General features: G+C 45.6%; 1 protein-coding gene and 1 pseudogene across 1 annotated transcript; one reads left to right on the top strand and one right to left on the bottom strand.

The window, feature by feature from the left end:
- Positions 1 to 9,265: 9,265 nt before the first annotated feature.
- On the top strand, positions 9,266 to 14,720 carry LOC147987768 (protein FAR1-RELATED SEQUENCE 5-like). Its single transcript, XM_087540428.1, has 5 exons — positions 9,266 to 9,400; positions 11,780 to 11,979; positions 12,062 to 12,127; positions 12,210 to 14,434; positions 14,523 to 14,720. The coding sequence occupies exons 2-5, from the start codon at positions 11,803 to 11,805 to the stop codon at positions 14,533 to 14,535; spliced, it is 2,481 nt and encodes an 826-aa protein (XP_087396554.1). The 5' UTR covers positions 9,266 to 9,400; positions 11,780 to 11,802; the 3' UTR covers positions 14,536 to 14,720.
- A 5,651-nt stretch (positions 14,721 to 20,371) lies between these two features.
- LOC147987767 (uncharacterized) lies at positions 20,372 to 21,964 on the bottom strand (annotated as a pseudogene).
- Positions 21,965 to 22,724: the final 760 nt, after the last annotated feature.

Raw genomic sequence — 22,724 nt, 5'->3', positions numbered from 1 at the left:
GCCCAATATAATCGTGCCGGAAGTTACCAACATCGCGTGCTTATACACCATCGACTTTGCTGGAAATCTATCTGTCCGTGCTCCACCGTCTGTCGGAACTTCTTCTGCCCATGCTACACCTGAGGTACATACTACAGTCTCATCAATTAATAATACCCAATTGCTTGTCTGTTGCCCCATCCGACCGACCGCAAAGAGGTGAGTTTTCTTCATCCCAAACCCTCTTGATTTGCTTACTGCACTCTTGCCATTCCGATGGAGACTAACCTCCTCTGGCCGAGCCCCAACTCTGCATCTCTCTCCCAATTACCCTCACCCCGTCAGTTTGCTGCAGGTTGTCCATTGTAAATTTTCAAGGAGATTCAAATGTTCCTCTTCTGGCCGATTGAAGGTAATACTTGGTCCAATTTTGCCACAAAAAAATAATGCCATCTTGTCATAGTTACACGTATATGCTTATGAGAATTTTCATGTTTGTTAAATTAAAAAAACTGTATTTTCTCCTTTTAGCCAGTGGTTAATTTAGCAGAGCATTAGCATAGTATTGTTCTGATCAGCGAGATGATGATCACGAAATCCTGTTGATAATCAAATCAGCAAAGATAGTAGCAGTTTCCAGTGTAACTTGTTGTGTCCAATAGAACTTGTTGTGTCCTCAAATCAGCAAAGATAGTAGCAGTTTCCAGTTGACCTTTTCTATTGCAATAGGAGCTTCAGGCAGGGCACTGATGATTTGACGGTGATATTGGTTAACATATTGATTTGTTAATATTTTTTAAGTATAAAAGCTAAATGTAATCTGCACAAGAGCCAAACCTGCAGAAGGTTAGAGTGCGTGCAGCTGTTTAAGAACCTAGGGAAAACTAGCCTAATTGGTCTCTTTAATATTTAGTGAGTCTGTCCATGCGCTTTTAGCTCTACTCACCACTAAAGATATCTACAACTTTCATGTTGAACGCATAGTTTAATTCAAAAAGTAACATGGTTTAAGTCCGCATACAAGGTGTATACAGAATCACATAAAGATTAATTTTTGGACTGTGAAACTAAATTGGACCGCTACTTTTAAACCGTACATCAAAATAGTGCAAATAGATAGTCTATAGAAAGCATGGGACGTATCTCTCCTTTTTTTGCGATTGATCTCCACATTATGTTTGGAGTCCAAGTCAAAATTATGCAATTTTTGATAGAGGATTTGGAAAGACCGAATCTGTTTAGTAGGTGGATTACCCAAAACAGTTGACTTCATCCAACCCAACCTCACATCACTGTGTAAAGTTTGTAGCACTTATTTTATATGCAGAGCACTTGTGAACTAGGATTTGGACCAAAAGATTTCGAGTGTTTTATGTGTGAACTAGGATTTGGACCAAAAGATTTCGAGTGTTTTATGTGAGCTTGCATTGCAGGGATACTTGAAGCTAGGGCAATCCAAGTAAGATAGCTTCATCCTCAGGCAACATGTTTATGTTATCTTATCATGGAGTCATTTTTAAGTTTGTGCCCAATGCCTTCATCCTTAGAATGGCTGCCCAGATGGCAAGCCACCGTACTCAGGCGACTGCCGCGCTAGGTATTCTCGACCACTGCTGCAGTTTTTCATTGCTGTGCTTATTCCATTTGCACCAACCTTGCTATTTAGTAAAATGAACGTCTCTGTTTCTTCTACTACAATGACATGATAAGATTACCTTATCCCTTTCAGCAGGGTGCTCCAACTTTTGATGCTGGCGAAGCTTTTGGAATGATGGCTACATAATTTGTTAGTCTCCGTTGGAAGCTTAATTAAACTGAGGTAAATATGCCAGATTCTTTTGTCAAATAATAACATGACTGTCTATTTTGTTCTTAGGACCAATATCTGTGCCTATCAAAATTTTGAGAGTAGTTTTTGGTGCCTCTATGTAACCCTGATAGCAGCTTCTCTGAAGGTTCAGATGTGTGGCAAAGGATTTCAATTTTCCTGTTTACACAAAGGAAACTTGAGGAAGGTTCAGATTTTTCATGCTCGGTGCTGTGCTCTCAAGGTTACATAGACAAAAATGCCTCCTATTTACACAACGGCAACCCGACGAAGGTTCAGATTTCTCATGACTGGTTCAATGGGTATTTCATGCCTGTGCCATCTTAATTATTAGGAAAATGTAGTTTGTTTTATAGCTGATGATGCTCGATGCTTTTTACCTCAGTTTAGTAAATGCTCAGTTTTAGCTCATAAACTACATGGCAAACAGGATGACGGGGCGGGGCAGGAGGCGGGGAAAGCCGTCCATGGCGATCCTGGTGGCGTTGCTAATGGCGTCATTGGCACTGCCGCTCCTCATGGTGCCCGGCACGCTCTCTATGCCAGGCTCCAACCGCGTGTATTGCGGCGCCGCCCTGTCGCTCCCACGCCCGTGCTTCAGCAGATCCGTGTTCGAGTCGTGCATACCTTTAGCCGCCTCCCCTCCAATGTCCACGACTCTGGTGCCTCGCTATTTTGGTTTTCATTTTATGCTCTGGTGGAACATTAAAGAACCGGTTAAGTCGCTTTGCGCGATGCGTATTGTCTGTTAAATGTTTGAAGACCTTGGATGTGAAGTACTCATACTATATTTTTTTGCTTGTGTGGGATGAGTATGAATTGAGGAAGCAGTTTTTATTATACTTTCTAAAACATGTTGCAAATGAAGCTAGAGAATCTTTTCCATTGGGCGAGAATTTCTTAAGCGCATCAAGTAGTAGATCTTAATAATTTGTAATGGATTTTTAATTGGATCATTGCTCTATATGTATACATCATCAATTTGCCTTTTTGTTATCAATTATTGCAAGTGAAGTGGACTTCAATTATTATGCGATTGTGTTCGTGCTATATTGTCTCTACATGTGAAATTTAACATGCATTAACTTTATATAACACCAGCAAAATATTTCAAAAGCCCGTAGCAACGCACGGGCAGTCTACTAACACTTGAAACGTTGGTGCCTGCTGCTCCTGTTTGCGGCCCAAGTTGGAACCATCACCGACGACGGCGTGATTGGTGGCCGTGATAATCGCACAGCCTTCCAAGGCACAGTCCAAGTTGGACGTCTTGTTGAAGGGAGTCGGCGGGAGATGTTGCGTGCTCCTTCTGTCAAGGAGAGGGCGGCACACCGCTAGGTTGAGCTTCTGCGGGCCGCAGTCGCCGTCTCCCTGCTGCTGCGAGGAAGAAAGCAGCACAACACGCGCGACGAGGAAACCGCGGCGCGCCGCAAGCGGCCTCGCGTGGCCAAAGAGCTGTTGGTTACCGCTGTGGACGGTGACGCAGGAGTCGAAGGTACCACGATGCACGTCGAGGCCGGCCTGAAGGCTGAGGAACCGTGGAGGCTCGTATGGATCATCTTTTGTCATGTAATTGCAGGGGGCATAATAGTTCTGGGAGAAGATCCCGGCGAGGACGCAGGGGCGGCGCGCGGTGTCCGGCCAGAGGCCGGCGCGGCGGAGGAAGTCCCGGTCGGTGACGACGCGGCGCCACCGCTTGCAGGTGGCCGCACAGCGGAGTAGGTCCCGTAGGCCCGGCAGGCGCACGAAGACTTCGCGCAGGGCGTCGTCTCCGATCTCGGCGCCGGCGCGTGTGTTGACCATCGACATGATTGGTTTGGGTTAGCTAGCCTAGGGTTGGCCCGATAGATCGATCTGTACCTTTTTTTTAAGGGGAGATCGATCTGTACCGTACCGTATAGGTGTATATGTCTCGACGGAGGCTTGATGGATCTCTCGATTAGCTTAGCTATATATATAAGAGAGGAGGCTTGATGATCTTTTCCTAAAGTAATAACAAAAGCAAACAAATCACATCTTTTCTTTGATTTGTTTGTTCAGTCAGATATGCAGGTTCTTTTTAGGAATATCACACTTTATTAATCAAGGATAGTTAAGAGAGAATGCCTCCCGGATGCAATCCGGGGTTACATGAAAAATAGAGTAATTAAAGGACTCGGAAGATCTGTTAGAATATATGCCGCGATATTTGACAAACAATTTACATGACTAAAGGGAACGAACGAGAAGAACAACGCCATCTCCTTGATATCAGCAGTGATGAGCCCCACCGACGAGCAATCAACCGTGGAAGCATTGGTTCTTTGGATAATGGACAAACAGTTTAACAGGAAAACGGCCTTTGAAAATCATTCCTGACGGGTGAGAGCCACCGCACGCCGTAGCGCCAGCACTTCGGCTAATTCTAGGGCGGTAACCTCGTCAGCATGCTCGCGGCAAGCCAGCAAGCAATCTCCGATGTGATTCTGCGATATATAAGCTAACCTCGCCTCTGGCGACCAGGATCGTGAGCCGGCTCATCATTGTAGATCGGTTTTTCTGTTTTGAACAGTTTTCAGCTGTTCTTCTTGGATGCCGATACTACCCGAACGTCATATTTGTAGAGCCCCCCAGGGAAAGATGAACCTAGCGAACGAAAACGTTGAATGTAAGGGAGTGGCTGCAACGAACGATTTGTTGGCCCCAGACCCCCACAACTCCACAAGTGAACCAGTCCCTCTCTCCACGAGAAAACAGAGATAAGTCGTCTGAGCCACAAATTGGGTCGGAAAAGGCCCAGTTTTCCTGGGACGACCTCACAAATCATCTAAAACTTATATTTGGACATCATATTAAAAAGCTAAAATCAAAATCCAATGACATACAAAAAACGAAATTTTCCATGTTGCGAGCCATAAAAATGCCAATGCATAAAAATAGAATAATGGTAAATGGGTTTTATTGGACACTGACTATCTTATACCCATTTACTGAAAAATTGTACTCCATTTTTATATATTTTTATAACAAATGAAGTTTTCGCAAAAAATATATCCATTCTAGCATTACATTTTTTTTACAATTTGCAATGATGTTATTTTGTGCACTAGGACAAAAGGAGTTCCCCTATTGGTCACTTGCTCGCGCTACATGCGTTGTCGATGCTTCTTCCGCCGATTTCATCGATTTTTCATTTCCTCCTGTTTTCAGTAGTTTCTTTTTCATGTTTCTTTATTAATAATTTGGGAAAAAATAGGTAATTAAAATAGTTTTTTCATGTAATACGGAAAAAATGTAAGCACATTTCATTAAAATGTTCAGGTCATAATAAAAAATATTTTCACATATTTTGGTTAACTATTCATGTAACTCAGTAAAGTTGTCCAATTTTAAATAGTATTCACATGCTTTAAAAACATTTATGTAATTTAAAATATTTTAAATAATTCAAAAAGTGGTCGTGCAATTTTAAAAATGGTTCACGTAGTTTAGAAGAAAATGTTTGTGCAATTTCAATATGTGTATTTTGTAAAACAAACAAATGTTGTTATATGAACAATATCCTTTGTATACGTGAATTTTTTTATACATGTTTAGAAAAATGTTCATCATGTATTTTGAAAACTTTCATCATATTAAAAATGTACATCGCGTGTTTTTGAAAAATTCTTTGTGCATTTAATAAATGCTCATGGTATACTAATAAATGTTTTATCATACAAAAGTGAAAAGAAAAGAAAATTAAAAAAAGGAAATAGGATAAGCAGAATGGAAAATAAGAACCTTAATTAACGATAATGCACATATGGCAAGCTCAAATACTCCTGATGAAAAGTAAATTCGAAAAAAAACTTAAATTTTTTGGCCTCAAAGATACTCGAGGGTGCTAGGACCTGCACATTTTCTGGTGAAATGACATTTGAGATCGGAGGAGCGATAGACAAAAAAAAGGATCACCAAACTGTATTTTGGTTTAGTTTCTTTTAGAGTTCAATTTTGATTATTTATTTTTTTTGGCTAGAGATCCATCGTGTTTAGTAAAATGTTTATCATATATTAAAAAATATTTATCATGACATTCTTGAAAATATTAATGTAAATAGGAGAGAATATATTCACAAAAAAAGTGGGACGGAAAACAAAAAGAGGAAAAAAAGGAAATGTGAAAAAAGAAAAAATGATGCAGAAATAAAAAAGGAAACAAAAGAAGAAAAGGAAGTAAACTTGAACTGAGAAAGAAAACCAAATAGACCGAAGAAAACTGTTTTTTTTTGTAACTACCGAAGAAAACTGCTTCAAAAACGGAAAGAAGAAGGAAAAAAGGAGCGACTGGGCAGTGCGCTCGCCTGTGCGATTGGGCGCCAATATGCCGGAGGAAAGCGAAAGGAAATTTCCGCCAAGAACCCGTGGATGAACTGGGCAGGACCCTGTGCCTTCATTGGCCAACTGAACGTCAGCGTTCCCCACTTGCTAATGCTACCGCAGTCAGCGTCTTGAATCTTGAATCTTTTGGCATGTTGGAAATTCAAGTGGCTTCTTGAATCTTGACTAGGAGCTCGCTCACGTGCTCCATGATAATTCGGCTACGGGAATTGCTACTCAATTACCTATGCGCTCCTTACTACTCTAGTGTACCTCTTGAGCATGATTGTCCAGTAATTAATCGAAAATGCTCCACTTACAGACCGCAGTTACGGAAACTCTCATACGGACAGACTTGGCCTACTCCCCTTCCGTGTGCCCATCCGTACTCCTGCATACGTGGCTTGATTTGATTGGAACAAAATAAAGCCCGGCCCCACCCTCTTAAAATCAGGGGGGGAGATGATTAGATTAGAAATAAAAAAGGAAAAAATACAACCGTTGAATGAGGTGGGAGCACGGATGGGAGCATGGAAAAGGAGCAGGCAAAGTCTAATTCATCACTCCCCACTGAATTTCAGGTGTGGGGCCCTCCTGTCCCCAATCTAATGATGGCACTTCCATCCGTAAGCTCCCATCTGGTAAAAAACGACTGTAAGTGTAGCATTGCTTGGTAACGTGCTCACCGCAGCAACAACAAAAGACTTGGTTGTTTTCATAGTCTACGCCAACAACGTCATTTGCTCCATCTAAGCAACAGCGATGTAGTCCAGTGCTCGAGCTTCAGTCCACTTCTGGATCTTGCAATTGACAAGTCGACATGGCATGCACATGTATACTTTTCTCGGATGTATACTTGCGCGTATGTTTCCGGTGGATTTGGTCCATGGGCCGACTAGTGTCGGGAATACAATAATCCTTTCGGGTGGGAATATAAGTCTGACATGAATTTTTAGGTCCTCAATTTGATCGACAAAACATGTGCAACATGTCACAAATATATGTGTTTGGAAATATCATTCGACGACGAACTTAAAGATTTATTTTGTGCCATATAACACATATTTCGATAGTCAAATTGAAGATTTAGGGAGTATTTAGGTTAACATGTTTAGTCGCCAAATATTATTATATAGTAAAAGAGTCACCAAATATAAAATCAGGTGTTTGTAGGCACTTCTGACTAAGTTGCTTGGTGTTATCTATTGCACGTTAGATTTTCTATGGTGCAATCACGATATTCTTGGTTGTGCCTTTGGTGAGAGAACTGAGGCCCAGGGACTCTATTGTAGTTTTATATTTGGTCACGATAATTTTTACTTTTGTTATTTATGTTACCCCTCATCTGGTTGTGTCGTATGATCTTACTATCTAATGCAATAAAGTTTAGTTAAGAAAAGATTGAGATGATTTAACTTGGTTATGCTTGGCTCCCAAGCAAACACAATCTTAAGCTACTAAATGCCCGAGAAACATGTATATTTAAACTATATATGAAAAAATCGTTGACCGTTTGGTTGGTGTCTAATGATGCGAAACCTAAGAGCCTTTGAAGGAAGCAAAAGAACACATGTGTCCCGGATGAAGTCTACCCTCTTTTGTGTCGGGAACAAGAATTAGATCCAACTCAAAGTCATGGGAAGTGGCCTATACCACTGACTTTGGATGGAAGACTTCTACATATCCATCTGAGAAGTGGCGTAGCCAGGCCAACATCAGGTCTCGTGTTGTCTTCAAATCTTTGTGGCGACATTACTCTACATTAGGCTACAGTTTGAAGTTCATTGTCATTACCCAAGCCGTGGGTCAGCATGGCTGGGTTCTATCTCCACACCAACATCCAAGCCACCAATAGAACCCTCAAAATTATTCTTAGGTGCTTTGGGCACACAAAAAATGGATCAAGTGCACACCCTACTATAACCCCTACCTTTTTTTGTGGCCAATACCCCCCCCCCATCCCCGAGCCCCAAGTTCAAGGGACTCTGCCAACAACCCCCTACATGACTGGCCCATGGGTGAAGAAAAATGTTTTTGATTCCTCTCCCTCATGTGGCAACCATCCGCCAGTCCACCCACTAGTCTCGGCCTTGATTCCTACATCCTCCCCCAGCTCCTAGCTTGACCCTCCACTAGAACTCATTGTTCGCACTGGACCGAGACCGGAGGACGCCGCCAACCTGGATCCACTCTAGCCAACATATGGGTTCCGTCCCCCTTACTACAATCCAGCCCTCGTCCCACCATAGCACCTTGGCAACCACTAGTGCACACAAGGTGTTTGACCTTTTGTGTAAATGGTAATTTTGCTTAAATTTCATTTTTCTTATTTGTAGGTGTTCATACATTGCAATTTCAAACATTTTTGCAGACTTTTTATTAGAACTATGCAGTCCCATGAACATTTTACAGTAGGGTTTGAGACATGCATGCTTAAAACAAAAATTGATTTCAATTATGGCTTTTCAAATTATGGATTCCGGTATTGCTGAACTGTATGCATTAGAAATATTATATAAGTTCGATCAATTAGATCCCATGTATCGGTAAATAAACAAATATATGTGAACCTAACCGTATAATGGCAGCAAGTCTGATGCACGGTTTTGCATGAAAGAAAGAAGCGTGGAAGGTATCAAATCTACTCCTTTTGTCCTGAATTAAAAAATTGGGACAGAGATAACAGTATTCTGGTCTACGGTGAGTACCGAGGACTGTTGTGTCATTTATAATTTTTTAAAGATGCCCGTTTGTAAGAGTTGATCAACTTAATTTAATATATACCCTTTGGCATCTTCGGGAAAAAAACAAGTACTCAATTAATTGTGTCATTGCACTAGCGCTTCCTGTAATAAAGTAAATAATAATTAAGTACAGGTCGTCCTCATCACCAAAAATAAAATAAATAAAACTTAGACTGTTGAAACCAGACGGGGCGACGGACGACATATGGCGCTCGGGAGGAGGCCGGGGAGTCACAGCGACGCTATGATGACCATTTCTAGTTACCTGCAGGTTCAGCCTTCTGAAGTCAACAGTCGATACATGCTAACGCTGCACGCAGCTCTACAAATAAGCCGGCCTCTTCTGCATGACATACATACACACTCTCCCAAATCCCAGCCTCTTGGAAATCTCTCCATTGCCGAAGCTTGGCTGGTTGAAGACAAATCTGCCTAACCGGCCATGGGAACACGGGTAGGGGCCATGGGGACACGGCCAGCGGAGAACCACACCTCCCTGCCGCCCAAGGTGAATCTCTCTCTCTCTCTCTCTCTCTCTCTCTCTCTCTCTCCCTCCCTCTCTGGCGCGTCCTTTTGGTTTTCATTCGTTTTGTCGGCAATGTTTCGCTAGCCATGGAATAATCTTACTTGTCTTTAGAGAGAGAGAGAGAGAAAGAGAGAGAGTTGTCTACAGGTGTGAAACAAGGAGGTTTAGAGGTGGACATTAGGAGCCTCTTTGATTCGCACGATCTCTAAAACACAGAACAGAAAAATAAATACAAGAATGACATGCCATCTCCAGTAGATTATGATTAGTAGTGACATTTCATTGTGCACAGGAAAAACAAAAGATTTAGCACATTAGGATGATGATCACATAATCAGTGTGATATGTGATGCTTTGCCTTAATTGAGGAATTTTTATTTTCAGTAAACAATAAAATTTGTCGTACTTGCATATTAAGTGTAAATTCCTTGCGGCCCAAGAGTGAAATATTTTTTTACAGTGGATAATCGTCCCTCGAATCCAAGATCTACATGTCAATTACTACCATGTACTACTAAATATCTTCGGGGTATTATAAATATCATTGTGGTTAGGTGAATATATACGCATGCGACGATACCGACTAATTTGACATTTAGTCAATATGACAAGTCAACTTGCGTGAATTTAAAGGAATCACTTGTCTTTAGTGGGCCCTTCCACGTGCCTTGTTTTCAAGCATGGCTCAATGATCAAATGTGCAGTTTAGTTAACACACTGTTTTGCTCACCTACTGGTAACATTAGCATTGCTCAATGAGCCTCTCCCTCGTTTCTGTCCTGAGTCCTGACTTGGCCACTAGACAAACACTAATTTGTGTCCTTCCTTCCTTTCCTTCCTTCCTTCCTTCCTTTCTTTCTTTCTTTGAAAAAGGCCTAAGGTCATATATGAAGTATCACAGGTCCTTACAAACACATCTTAAAAAAAAATATTACATTTAAGAGGAGTGCTTCGGTACACCACCCCCCCCCCCCAACAAAACGTAGAAGGGCAGAAAGGTCATACGGAAGAAACGTATACCCACCTTGTATCGTAGACGTACAATCCCGGTCATACGAGTACATGTGAATAAGAAGAAAAAAAACTTGCAGGAGGACTCGATCGATCCCACCTGCCGCCCGAGTAGAGGGACTCGATCGATCTGGCCTGCCACCCGAGTAGAGGAAAAAAATACTTGCACGAGGACTCGATCAATCTGGCCTGCCGCACGGCGATCACGCGGCGGCTGATCTGGATCGTCGCGGGTGGGCTGAGGAGTGGAACACCGCCGTCGCCGGTGGCCGGCCTGGTGTTGGACGTCGCCGTTCTCCACATTGACGGCCGCCTCTAACCATCCCGATCTCCCACGCCAGCGGTTCCAACCCTGTCGTCTCCCACGTCGCGGTCGGCGGTTAGGGAAGTGGCCGGCCACGTCTTGGACAGTTGGACGTCGCCGTCTTCCGCAACGACGCCGCGTCCGTCGCCTGTAACTGTCCGGACGTCCCACGGCGCGTACAACACTCGTCCAAGACGCCGACGTTGACCTAACTCGTCCGCCGCCGCGGATCCGTCAGGTACTCACTGTCCACTTCCGGTTCAGTCCCCACTAGGAATTCATGTGGTCTTCACCTGTGTTCAGATGTACAACGTTTGTGCTGTACTTGCCATTCATCACTAGATGGATGTTTGTGTTCAGTTACACTGCATGCTCGCCATTCAGGTGGTGGTTCTAGAGTGGTCTTAATTGTGTTTGGTACCAAGAAAATAAATAAATTCTAGTTCTACATAAATCCCAGTGCTCTCTCTGCTTCAGTTTTGTTTCTTGCACTGGCCAAAGATTGGATCTCTACTAAGCTTCCAGTTCCTGTTCCTGCCGTATGGTGGATCCAGCAGCAGCAGGCAGCAGTACCCTCCACATGCCATTAATTCCTTGTAGTAGCATGTTACTTGCTCTAGCTTAGAATTGACTCAACCAGCAAAGGATTCACATGAGTTGTACGTGCCTTAGATGTCTGCAGTTAGCGCGGCCAGATGCCTTTCTTGCACTGCTAAAGCTGCGCCATCTTGTCCCGAAGCGTGCTCAAAGTTTCTACCACATGTAGGGTATCTTCATCACATAGTTGCATCAGTTCATGTGGGTACTACTTGCATTGCATTTTGTCAGGGGCTCGGAGTTATGTGCCTGAGCCTAAGTAGTTTGTCTGGCTTTACACTTTAAAGGGCGCCAAGGTGGAATTTCTGTCCCTCGAGTAGATGAGTTAGATTTAGAAAGAAATCATTTTAAATGCTCATAGGTTAAATGTTGCAATTTATTCATCTATATGTCCCAGTGCATGAACTTAGAATTTAACGTGGGATAATGTGTTTTTCAATGATGTGCAGTGTTGGTAGTAACGTGTGTTTAAATGGACGAAGAAACCTCATTTACGGCCGATGATAATGGTACAAATGATGTCGGTCGGACCGATAACGATCCTAGTAATGAAGAAGATGACAACAGTGATAACGATTCGTGGTCATCATATGATATCTTACCTTCAGAGGATTTTGCAAATAATGAACATGGTGCAGATAGTGAAAACGTAAGTGAAGTCTATTTGATTCCAGTTTTCAATTGGCAGAGCACCATATGTGTAATAATTTGTCTATGTTTTTAATTTACAGGAAGATGTGGACGTTGAGAATGAGCAAAATAATTTTGAGGAATCGTGGGCCGATAACTTGAGCCAGGTTCGTTCAAACATTTTGTAACGCGCGCTGTAGTTTGTAATAGATCATAAAAACTGACATAGTTTCATATGTAATTTTGTAGGAGGGTTCAGATGGTCCTGATGGTGGTGACGATGAAGCAGAGATGGACATTGAGGAGGCTCAATACCAGCAGCGCATGTTGGAGACACATTGGAAGGTCATGGCTATGACTTTTCGGTCACAAGGGGATGCATATTTATTCTACAACAAGCACGCCAAAGAACATGGGTTCAGCATCAGGAGAGAGAAGGTGAAACGAGGGAAGGGTGCTTCAGGAATAATACGGTTCAGGCGGTTTGTCTGCTCTAGGGCAGGGAGAAGGCAGTGGAAATTCATAACCATGGAGGGTCGCACCCGCAGGCTTAGACCCGAGACTCGATGCGAGTGCGGTGCGCAGATGGTGGTAAAATTGGACAGGGCACGAGGAGTTTGGTTCGTCGCGTCATTCGTGGATGATCATAACCACGCGATGGCTCGACCCGACGAGGTTCCTTTTTTGTGGTCACACAGACGGATTGGAGATGGCACGAGGGCAGAGATACTGGCTATGCAAGGGGCTGGAATCAGGAAGCATATAATTGTGGACAACTTCATCAGTAGGTACGGTTCATACGACAAATGCGGACTTATTAGGCGGGACGTGTACAATCTTTGCTGCAGAGAGAAGATGAAGCTCATAGCAAAGGGTGATGCTGAGACGGCAGTGGGCATTATGAGGAGCAGAAAGGAGAAGGACCCAGACTTCTTCTTCGAGTACGAGCTAGATAAGGAAGGGCGGTTGAAGTGTATGTTCTGGTGCGATGCACAGTCGCGGAGGGACTATCAGGACTACGGAGATGTGGTCGTGTTTGATAGCACGTATAAGATGAACAGATATGGTATGCCATTCGTCCCCTTCGTCGGAGTTAATAACCACCGTTGCACAACAGTTTTTGGGTGTGCCATTGTTTCCGACGAGACCGAAGCGACGTATGTGTGGCTGCTCCAGACTTTTATGAGGGCAAACTGTCAGCAGAAGCCAAAGTCAATTATCACAGACGGTGATGCTGCAATGCTCCGAGCGATTCGGAGTGTCCTTTCAGATGTGCTCCATCGTATTTGCTCGTGGCATATCGAGAAAAATATGCAGAGACACCTACATTACAAGTCACTAGATGAGTTTAGATCGCTCCTGTACTATGCCACCTTTGAAGAGAACTTTGAGAAGAGATGGACTGCCTTTGTCAATAAATGGAAGACGGATAAAACTGAAGAGTGGCTGAGGAGGATGTATAGAAAGAGGAGACTGTGGGCAGCATCGTATCTTTCAGATGGCTTTTTTCTTGGTATGCGTAGTAACCAGAGGAGCGAAAGCCTCAACTCCTCCCTTCACCTTCACCTCGACTATGGTATGACCATTGTTGATTTGGTAGTGCATTATGAGAACTGCATAGTACGCCTCCGTGAGAACGAGGCGAATGATGACTGTGAGGCCAATCAGAAAGTACCACCGGCGGTTACTAAATATAAGGACATTGAGGAGCATGCTGCCAAAGTATTCACTCCTGCTAATTTCTACATTCTGCAAAATGATTTGAAGAAGATGGGAGAACTGGAGATATTTGAGACGCTGGTGGGAATTGAGCGCCAGACCTTCATCGTCACATGGCAGAATAACCACAAGTTTAGGTATAATGTTGTGTATGAACCAGGTAACTCAGAAGAAACCTTATCATGCACGTGTCGCAGGATGGTTCGCAAAGGGCTGCCTTGCAAACATATTCTCTTTGTTCTGCATCATCTTAAATTGTCTCAAATACCAAAGTGTTGTGTCCTCCATCGATTGTCGAAAGATGCGAGAGATGGGTTGCCAGCGCAGCGCAAGAGTGATCTTTTTGGTTGGGGTTGGTCTGGGCCTGAGGAGAGAGAACGGTACAGTCAAGTGAGCATAAAATCAGCAGAAGCTGCTCATGTTGCAGCAAATGATCCCTTCTTGTTTGATGAATTGATGAAGTGCCTAGACGGTATAATAGCAAGGAAGAAGATCACGGAAGAGGAACTCATAGGACGCAGAAGGTGTGCTCTACTTGCAAAGCAGGCAATTCAAGCGGAAGAAGGTGCAGCAGGTATACGTGATCCTGAGAAAGTTTCAACGAAGGGTGCACCTAAGAAAGGCCGGTCAAAGGGTGGCCCTGACGTTACGAAAAATGGTAGACCTAAAGATTTTAGAGAGAAGAAAAGTGGTCCGTTGTGCAGTCTTTGTAATTTACCAGGTCATAACAAGGCGACATGTAGTCTAAACGAGAAGTAAGTTTTACATTCTTATTTCAGTTGTGTTGTGTGTTCGATTTTACCGACTATATTTTCTCACACGCGTTCTTTATATTTCTTTCAGGTACCGGGCGTAGAAAAGTGGCTTCGATCGTGGGAAGAAGAAAACTGGTTGCATGAGTCATGTTGGAAGTTGTTACTTATTTATGTGAGCATGTGTGCGGCGCCAGAAAACTTAATAAGTGTTTTGTTTATGTTTCTCAAAATAATTATATGAACATCTATCGTATGTACTGAATTATGATTGTCAAAATATTTATGTGGACATCTATCCTATGTACTGAATTAATTGCCATGTTTTCTGTAATGTTTCGTGTGAAGGAGTTCACAATTTTAACATGCTGTATTCTCATATTTTGTTTGTGACGGAGCTTGCAAGAAAAAGTCTGGCTACTGCTTATCAAATGAGGAATTTGGTGTTGCCTTGCTGCTGTGTGTGATGTACTGATGTGCAGTCCATGCAAGCTATTGCTTATGAAATGGGTAATTTGGTGTAGCCTTTGTTGTTGTGTTTGTACCGATGTGTCTCAGCGAAATTCGGTCCAGGACCGGCAGGCATTGATGTTGGAGCCTTGTAGTAGAGCAGACGCAACACACAGGCCAGGGGCTCATGTGGCCGCAGTTGGCCGGCAACACAACTGACGGACAGTGGATCGCTCAAGGGTCAAATGGCCAGACCAGTCAATTGGTGAAACATTTTCCCATATAAGTGAACTTGTTTTCTTTCAAATAGCGCTGCTGTGTTAGCTCTTAAGAAGTGCGCGCTGCACTAAATCATAAGTACACTAGTAGTCCAGTGGTAGCCATTCCCTTGCGCTGTATGTGGCCTGAGTTAGACTCCGCGCGACGCATGCATTTTTTGGCCGTTTTTGCGCTACAACTCTTTTGCGCGCTACGGGCCGGCCCACTGGTTGTTCTCCTGTGAATTAGCGCCGGCCCAGGAACAAGGCATAATCACTTCAAATAGAAAATCAGTAGCGATGCATAATCGATTGTAACAGTAGCAAAAATTGTCTCAATCACCAAACCACCGAATAGGCATAATCATCTACGTGGCTAAAACCAAAATTCTGCCATTATTACAATAATGAAATGGTACCAAATAGGCATAATCATGTGGGGGGCAAAAACCCTACACAATTCCTCCCACTTATTCCTTCTCCATAATTTTCAGAATCTTCTCCTTCACCCTAGTAAGTGTGTTGCTCTCTGAAAAAAGTATTTCCGCGAGAATGCGTCCCCTTGAAGAATTGATCTCGTCTTGGTCAAAGTCATGTCTGAAGGCATCTACGTCGTCGGGCTCTAAAAGCGGGAGTGAGTGAGACCGCATGAGTCTACGGATCTTACCCAGGTTCGGGGCTCTCCTCGGAGATAACACCCCTAGTCCTGCTCTACAGGGTCTCCGCATGATCACTATCTCGATACCGTAGCTACAAGATTACTCCTTGAGCTGTATCAGCTAGAGGTGGAAGAAAGGCAAGCCTAGCTCTGTCTTTCCTTCCTCTACCTGGGTATGAGCTCTCTCAGGTCGTGAACCCTTTGCATGGGTGAGCCTGGGGGATTAATATAGGCCTACCCCCAGGGGTACAATGGTAATCTGGCCGGGATGGGTCCCGGCCATCAGTGTCTCTGGGCGCCGGCTTCTCTGCCGGCTGGTGGGGCCGCCGCCTGGTGGACCCCACGGGCTGTCGGGGCTTCAGCCGACAGGCACGGTCCGCCGCCTGCGGGCCATGCCAACTACTCGACATTGTTGCCTTGCCTCGGATGACGAGGGCCACACCTCTTTATGCAATATATTATATACGGTGGAAGAACTATAATAACGAGAATGCAAAAGAATTCCAAAGTGAAAATCTTTATACAGAGGGTGACAAATGGAGCCCACCCCTCAGTGTCTCACAATTTCTTTTCCCTTCCGTTTTCCTCGCGATGGCTGGCTGGCAGTCGTAGAGGCGGTGCTCCTTGCCACTGGCTGCCGGCCAGCCGGCTCGGTGATCGGTGTCCTCCGGAGAAGACGGCGACCACTAATGCAATCAAAGAGATAAGGAATCGGCCCTTCACTCTTTAGGCTGTTGCTGACATAGGTGAGAGAATTATATTCTTTTCTCCTTCTAAAAAGAAAAGAATTAGTGCTTTTCAGTCTCAGTTTAGTTTTAGTTTCTTGACTGGAGATGGATGTGGTGTGCAGTTCCGAATTCGAGTAGCTTAATTGTTCTAGTGTGCCAACTTGCAAACCTTTCAATATTTGAATACCTTCAGTTAACACTTGACACATGCAGTGTATATAACCAAAGATTTGCTGCAAATTTCAGAGATTTTGTTCGAATTCAGTAATATTGCTTGGATGAAGCAGATATAGAACCATAGTTTTGCTGCGAGGTATATAACCATATTAACAACGCAATCATTTTAAACCGCACAATACAATGCAAATAGTAATACTTTTCACCCATCAATAGGGATGTCTGCTATCACTCAGCCCTAATACAGCAATGCTGGTACTCATACTTATACGCACAGGAGCAACAACGCTTGTTTTTTATTGAAGGAAATAGATATTTCTACATGAACAAATATGTAGCACACGACACGGCACAACACAACACTTAGCTGGAATCTGACAACGGCCTGAACGAACACACAGCAGTTCAGTCACCGCAGGTACAGGGTACATGATAACTTACACAACAGACAAGATAAATCATATATGTAGGAGTGGAACTGCAGGACAATAATCTGCAAAGAACGAAAATATTTTTCCTTGAGCTGCATTTCTGCCCCAAAACAAGAGCAACATTGAGGCATCCGGAGAGGTCAGTCAAGGATCAAATGTGGATCACCTCTTGAATGTAAGCATTGATTCAGTTTGTTATCAAGATGGGCTTTGTTTCCTGTTTGCTTCAATAGCTTGTTTCACACTTTGCGAGTCAAAGTTGCCTGTTAGCTTTAGCTCTTGGAGGCTTGGAAGGCGCTCAACCCCGGAAAGACTCTGTTCACCAGTGGAAGACCAAGGTAACATCTTCAGCATACGAGATCCGTGACTGCCAAAGTTTATTATACTGGGAATGGCTGACAACTCTGTTGGATAAGTGGCAACAGAACTTTACTGAGAGCCAAAGGCATTACATATACATGTGTGGTAAAATGCATAAAACCCCTCATACAATGGAGATATAACGAAAAGAGACTATACACATCTAACACCCCCCCTAAAACTCATGGTGGATCAACAACACTGAGTTTGGAGAGGAAGAAGCCATGCTGCGCTCGAGTCCGTGCCTTCGTGAAGAAGTCATCCAACTGTAACTCAGAGGGCACATAGTGAAGAGCGAGAGTCTGATCCTGCACAGCAGCACGCACAAAGTGGGCATCCACACCGATGTGCTTGGTGAGCTCATGCTTCACCGGGTCACGCGCAATACTGATAGCTCCGGTACTGTCAGACAGTAAGGGAGTCGAGGTAGTGGCAGACACATCAAAATCCTCAAGTAACCACCGTAACCAGATCACCTAAGCCGTCAACAGAGCCATGGCGCGCAACTCAGCCTCTGTACTCGAGCGAGAAACTGCAGTCTGTTTCTTTGTCTTCCAGGCAATAAGGGAGCCATCAAGAAAGACACAATAAGCAGACAGCGAGCGTCGATCAGAGGGATCACTGGCCTAGGTAGCATCAGAGTAGGCCTGGAGCTCAAGAGAACTGGAGCGGGGAAAGAAAAGACGATGAGAGATCGTGCCACGAAGATATCGGAGAACACGGAGGAGTTGACTATAGTGGACAGAGGTGGGGGCTGAAACAAACTAACTTAGAATGTGGACAGGATAGGAGATGTCAGGACGCGTAACAGCAAGATAGACAAGGCTGCCAACGAGGTGATGATAGCGCGTGGGATTAGGAAGAGGGTGACCATCAGAGGCACGAAACTAAACGTTGAGCTCCATACGAGTCACAATTGTGCGCTCATCAACGAGAGCAGCGCGAGCAAGAAGATCCTGAATGTATTTTTCTTGGGAGATGTAGAAGCCATTAGAGGTCGAGGAGATCTCAATCCCAAGAAAATACCGAAGGGGACCAAGATCAGTCATGAGGAACTGGTCTCGAAGGCGGGCCTTCACAAAGGCAATGTACTCAGAGTCGTCACCGGTGATGATCATGTCATCAACATAGAGAAGGAGAAGAGTCCGACCACGAGGAGATGTATGAACAAACAACGCGGGATCATGATCACTGGGCAAGAAACCAGCGGCAGTCACCACAGAGGCAAAGCGCTCAAACCAGGCACGAGGGGCCTGTTTAAGACCATAGAGGGAGCGACGAAGTCTACAGACCGTACCATCAGGAGCATAGTACCCCGGTGGTGGCTGCATGTAAACCTCCTCTCGCAACTCGCCATTTAGAAAGGCGTTCTGGACATCAAGTTGAGAGATAGACCAATGACGAACAGAAGCCACAACAAGGACAGTGCGGACAGTGGTCATGTGGGCCACAGGAGCAAAAGTCTCATCATAATCGCGTCCCTGCTCCTACTGAAAACCACGAGCGACAAGACGAGCTTTGTAACGCTCAAGAGAACCATCAGAGCGAGTCTTGATCTTGTAGACCCACTTGCAGGTGATGGGACGAACACCAGAAGGGAGGGAAACCAGATCCCATGTGCCAGAGCACTCAAGAGCAGCGAGCTCTTCGGCCATCGCAAGCTACCATTCAGACTGAGTCATGGCAGTCCGATAGGAAGTGGGCTCAGCAAGAACAGAGAGACCTTACCGATCAGGAGAGTAGCGATCAGGTGGAGGGCGAGGCCGAGCATGAAGGTTGTGAACCGGGGTAGGCGTGAACAGAGGTTCACCAGAGGTGGAAGGCGCGTTGGGCACGTCAGGGGAAGCATCCTCAGTACGAGGGAGGCGAGTATAGTGGAGAGGAAACGGTGAGAGAGGGCGACGGACTAGAGAGGATGATGTAGGAGTGGAGGAAGAGGATGGAGAAGATGGTGTCGGTGGTAAATGAGAATGAGGGAGAAGTGTAGGAGGAGGAGGTGAAACATGAGGCACATAGCAGGGTGTGTCAGGAAGGAGAAGAAAAGAAATATCATCCACAGAGAAGCTCGAGGAAGAAGGACGTGGGTAGTAAGAGCGAGACTCGACAAAGGTCACATCATGCGAGATGCGCAAGCGACGACCAACAGGGTCCCAACAATGATAGCCCTTGTGCTCATCATTGTAGCCAAGAAAAACACACTCAACCAACTGAGCAGTCAGTTTAGTACGTTCATGCGGGGCGAGAAGGACATAGCACACACATCCAAACATACGAAGAGCTGAGTAGTCAGGAGAGCGACCAGAGAGACACTCCATAGGAATACCACCCTGCAGAGCAGTCGACGGCTGAATGTTGATGAGATAGGTGGATGCGGAAACAGCCTCAGCTCAAAAATGGGGAGGAAGAGAGGCGGCAATCATCAGCGCATGAGCCGTCTCAAGAAAATGACGATGCTTGCATTCGGCAACGCCATTTTGAGCATGAGCACCAGGACAGGAGAACTGGGCAAGGGTACCTTGTTCTGCAAGAAAGCCACGCAACAGCTGGGAGATATACTCCCCGGCGGATCGTTTGTATATAGAGAGAACCTTGCTACGAGATTTCATCAAGTAGAGCCAAGTGTAGCGAGAGAAATCATCAATATACAGAACATAGTAGCGATGACCACCTTTCGAATCAAAGGGGGCTGGACCCCAGTCATCAGAATGAACTAAGTCAAAAGGATGTTGAGATACCGACTGACTGGTAGGATAAGGTAATTGAGTCTGTTTGCCAAGTCTACAACCATTAGAAACATCTCCAGATATAGACCCTAAGAGGTCCTGACGCACTAAGAAAGACAAGCGAGAGCCATAGATGTGACCAAGGAGATGATGCAACTACTGGAAGGACGCAGACGAAGAGGCAGCAAGAGCATGAGAGCTGACTGGAGTGGTGGCAGCGGAAGGAACACAAAGCCAGTCAACTTCCCAAAGACCCTCGGACTCATGGCGCCGGGGGCCAGCACCAACCAAAACCTTGGTGCGGCAATCCTGAATGGAGCAAGAATTGGTATCAAGAATGACCCGACAACCAGAATCAGTAAGTTGAGCAGCAGAAAAAAGATGCATGGTAAGGCGAGGAACATGTGAAACATTTGGAACAGAAAAAGATGGAGTGGAAAGAATAGCACGACTAGCAACAGGAAGAGATGTGCCATCGGCAGTAAGAACATTGATAGGAGAATCAAGAGGGCGAAGAGAAGACAACGCGAAAGAATCAAAGGACATATGAAAAGAAGCTCCAGAGTCCAAAACCCACGAAGATGTACCTGACGGTGTAGATGTCGGCGGTGATGAAGTGGTGGAAGCAGTCACAGCAACAGCAGAACTAGTCGGTGAAGAACCAGAGGAAGCCAGAAGGTGTTTAAGCCGCACAATGTCCTGGTCAGTGAGCGACGGAGTCAAGGAAGATCCAGAAGTCCCACTGGGAGAGGAGCGCCTCTGGTCTCGCTTCTTCTCACGACAATCAGACTCTGGGTGACCTGGCCGGGAGCAGTAGCCGCAGAAGGTGTCACGGCGCGATCGGCCCTTCTCAACAAGAGGAGGGCGACCCACCCCCTCGGAAGATGTAGGTAGGAGCGGTGGAGCAGTGAGCCGAGCAGATGACACAGGAGCCCGGGCGGCCAACACTGAAGGAACCACAAGTAACCCAACAGAGCGAAGGCGGGTCTCCTCAGCACGAAGCTCAGCAAGCACCTCCGAGATAGGAACACGACCACGAGCAAGCAAGTGAGCACGTTGGGGCTCAAACTCGGAGCGGAGAAGAGATAAGAACTCATGAACCCTCTGAAACTCCAGGTCAGACCGCCTAGTCTGACAGCAACGGCAAGTGCCACAAACAACTGTCCGCAGTGAGTCAAGCTGACGCCAGATGGCAGGGCACTGTGAATAGAACTCATCAATAGACGAGTCACCCTGCTGAAGAGCATGCTCCTGACGCACCACAAAGAGGTATAAAGCATCGCCAGAGGGCTGATAGCACTGACAAAGATAGGACCACATCGCTGCAACAGTGCCGAGGCCCATGAACTCCGAAGCAAACTGAGGGAGGACACTCACAGTAAGAACAGCAGCAGCTCGAGCATCATCATTGCACCACTGAGTGTAAGCAGACAGATCATCCCGGTAGACAGAAAGAGCATCAAAATATGCGGATACCTGCTGATCATAAGCATCAACTGCAGCATCATCAAGAGCCTTGGCTGCATCCCGATCAGCCTGAGAAGCATCAACAGCAAGCACCGGCGGTATCGGTGGAACAAGAGCCACGGAAGCAACAGGACTGGGCGGACAGGGAACCTCGCCAGAGATAACGCCCCATAGAAGAAGAACCTGCATATGGATGCGCATGAAACCCACAAACTCAGCATAGTTGGTGCCATCGAAGATCACTGAGCACCGAGGAACAGCAACATAACCCGAAGAAGACATGAGGAATCTCTGTCTCTTTGCTCTCTATTTTTTCAGTCAACCTTCAGAGAGGACCTGATCTGGATCGGGAAAACAGCACGAACGAGCGAGCGGCTCGTCTGCAGGAGATCGATGCTGAGGGGTCGGGGCGACTAGGGGCCTTAGCAGAGGAGGCGGCCAGGCGGAGAGATGGCCGGGGGGCGACCAGGTGGCCTGAGCAGAGGAGCCGGCCAGGCGGAGGGATGGCCGGGGGCGGCCGGGCTGAGGAGAGCCCGGGGGCGGCCAGGCGGTAGAGGTGCCGGGGGCTTCCGGGCTGAGGAGAGCCGCAACTGGCGCTGCCAGGCAGAGCCGGCGACGAGAAGAGGCAGGTAGCTGGGGGAGGCGGGTGCACGGGCCGCCGATAGCTTGCGCGGGCAGCTTGGACGAGGCGGCCAGCCAAGCTAGATGCGGGAACCAGCTGCGCGAGGAGCTCATCAGAGAGCGTCAGATACGGGCGGAAGCGACCGGCGATGAGGAAAACCAAGAATATGCACGGAGTTGCATCGTGCGGGGACGAGAGGCTAACCTAGCATCTGATACCATGTTGGATAAGTGGCAACAGAACTTTACTGAGCATAAGGCATTACATATACATGTGTGGTAAAGTGCATAAAACCCCTCATACAATGGGGATATAACGAAAAGAGACTATACACATCTAACAAACTCAATGTCAAGAAACTCGAGACATGGAAATATACCATGTGTGAAGAAAAGTGTACTTTCATCACATCACACTTGT

Source organism: Triticum urartu, chromosome 2A, assembly GCF_056163025.1.
Source record: "Triticum urartu cultivar PI428250 chromosome 2A, HENAU_Tu73, whole genome shotgun sequence".
NCBI lineage: Eukaryota > Viridiplantae > Streptophyta > Magnoliopsida > Poales > Poaceae > Triticum > Triticum urartu.
Note: the sequence above shows the minus strand (reverse complement) of the source record. Positions and strands in the feature narration are given on the sequence as shown.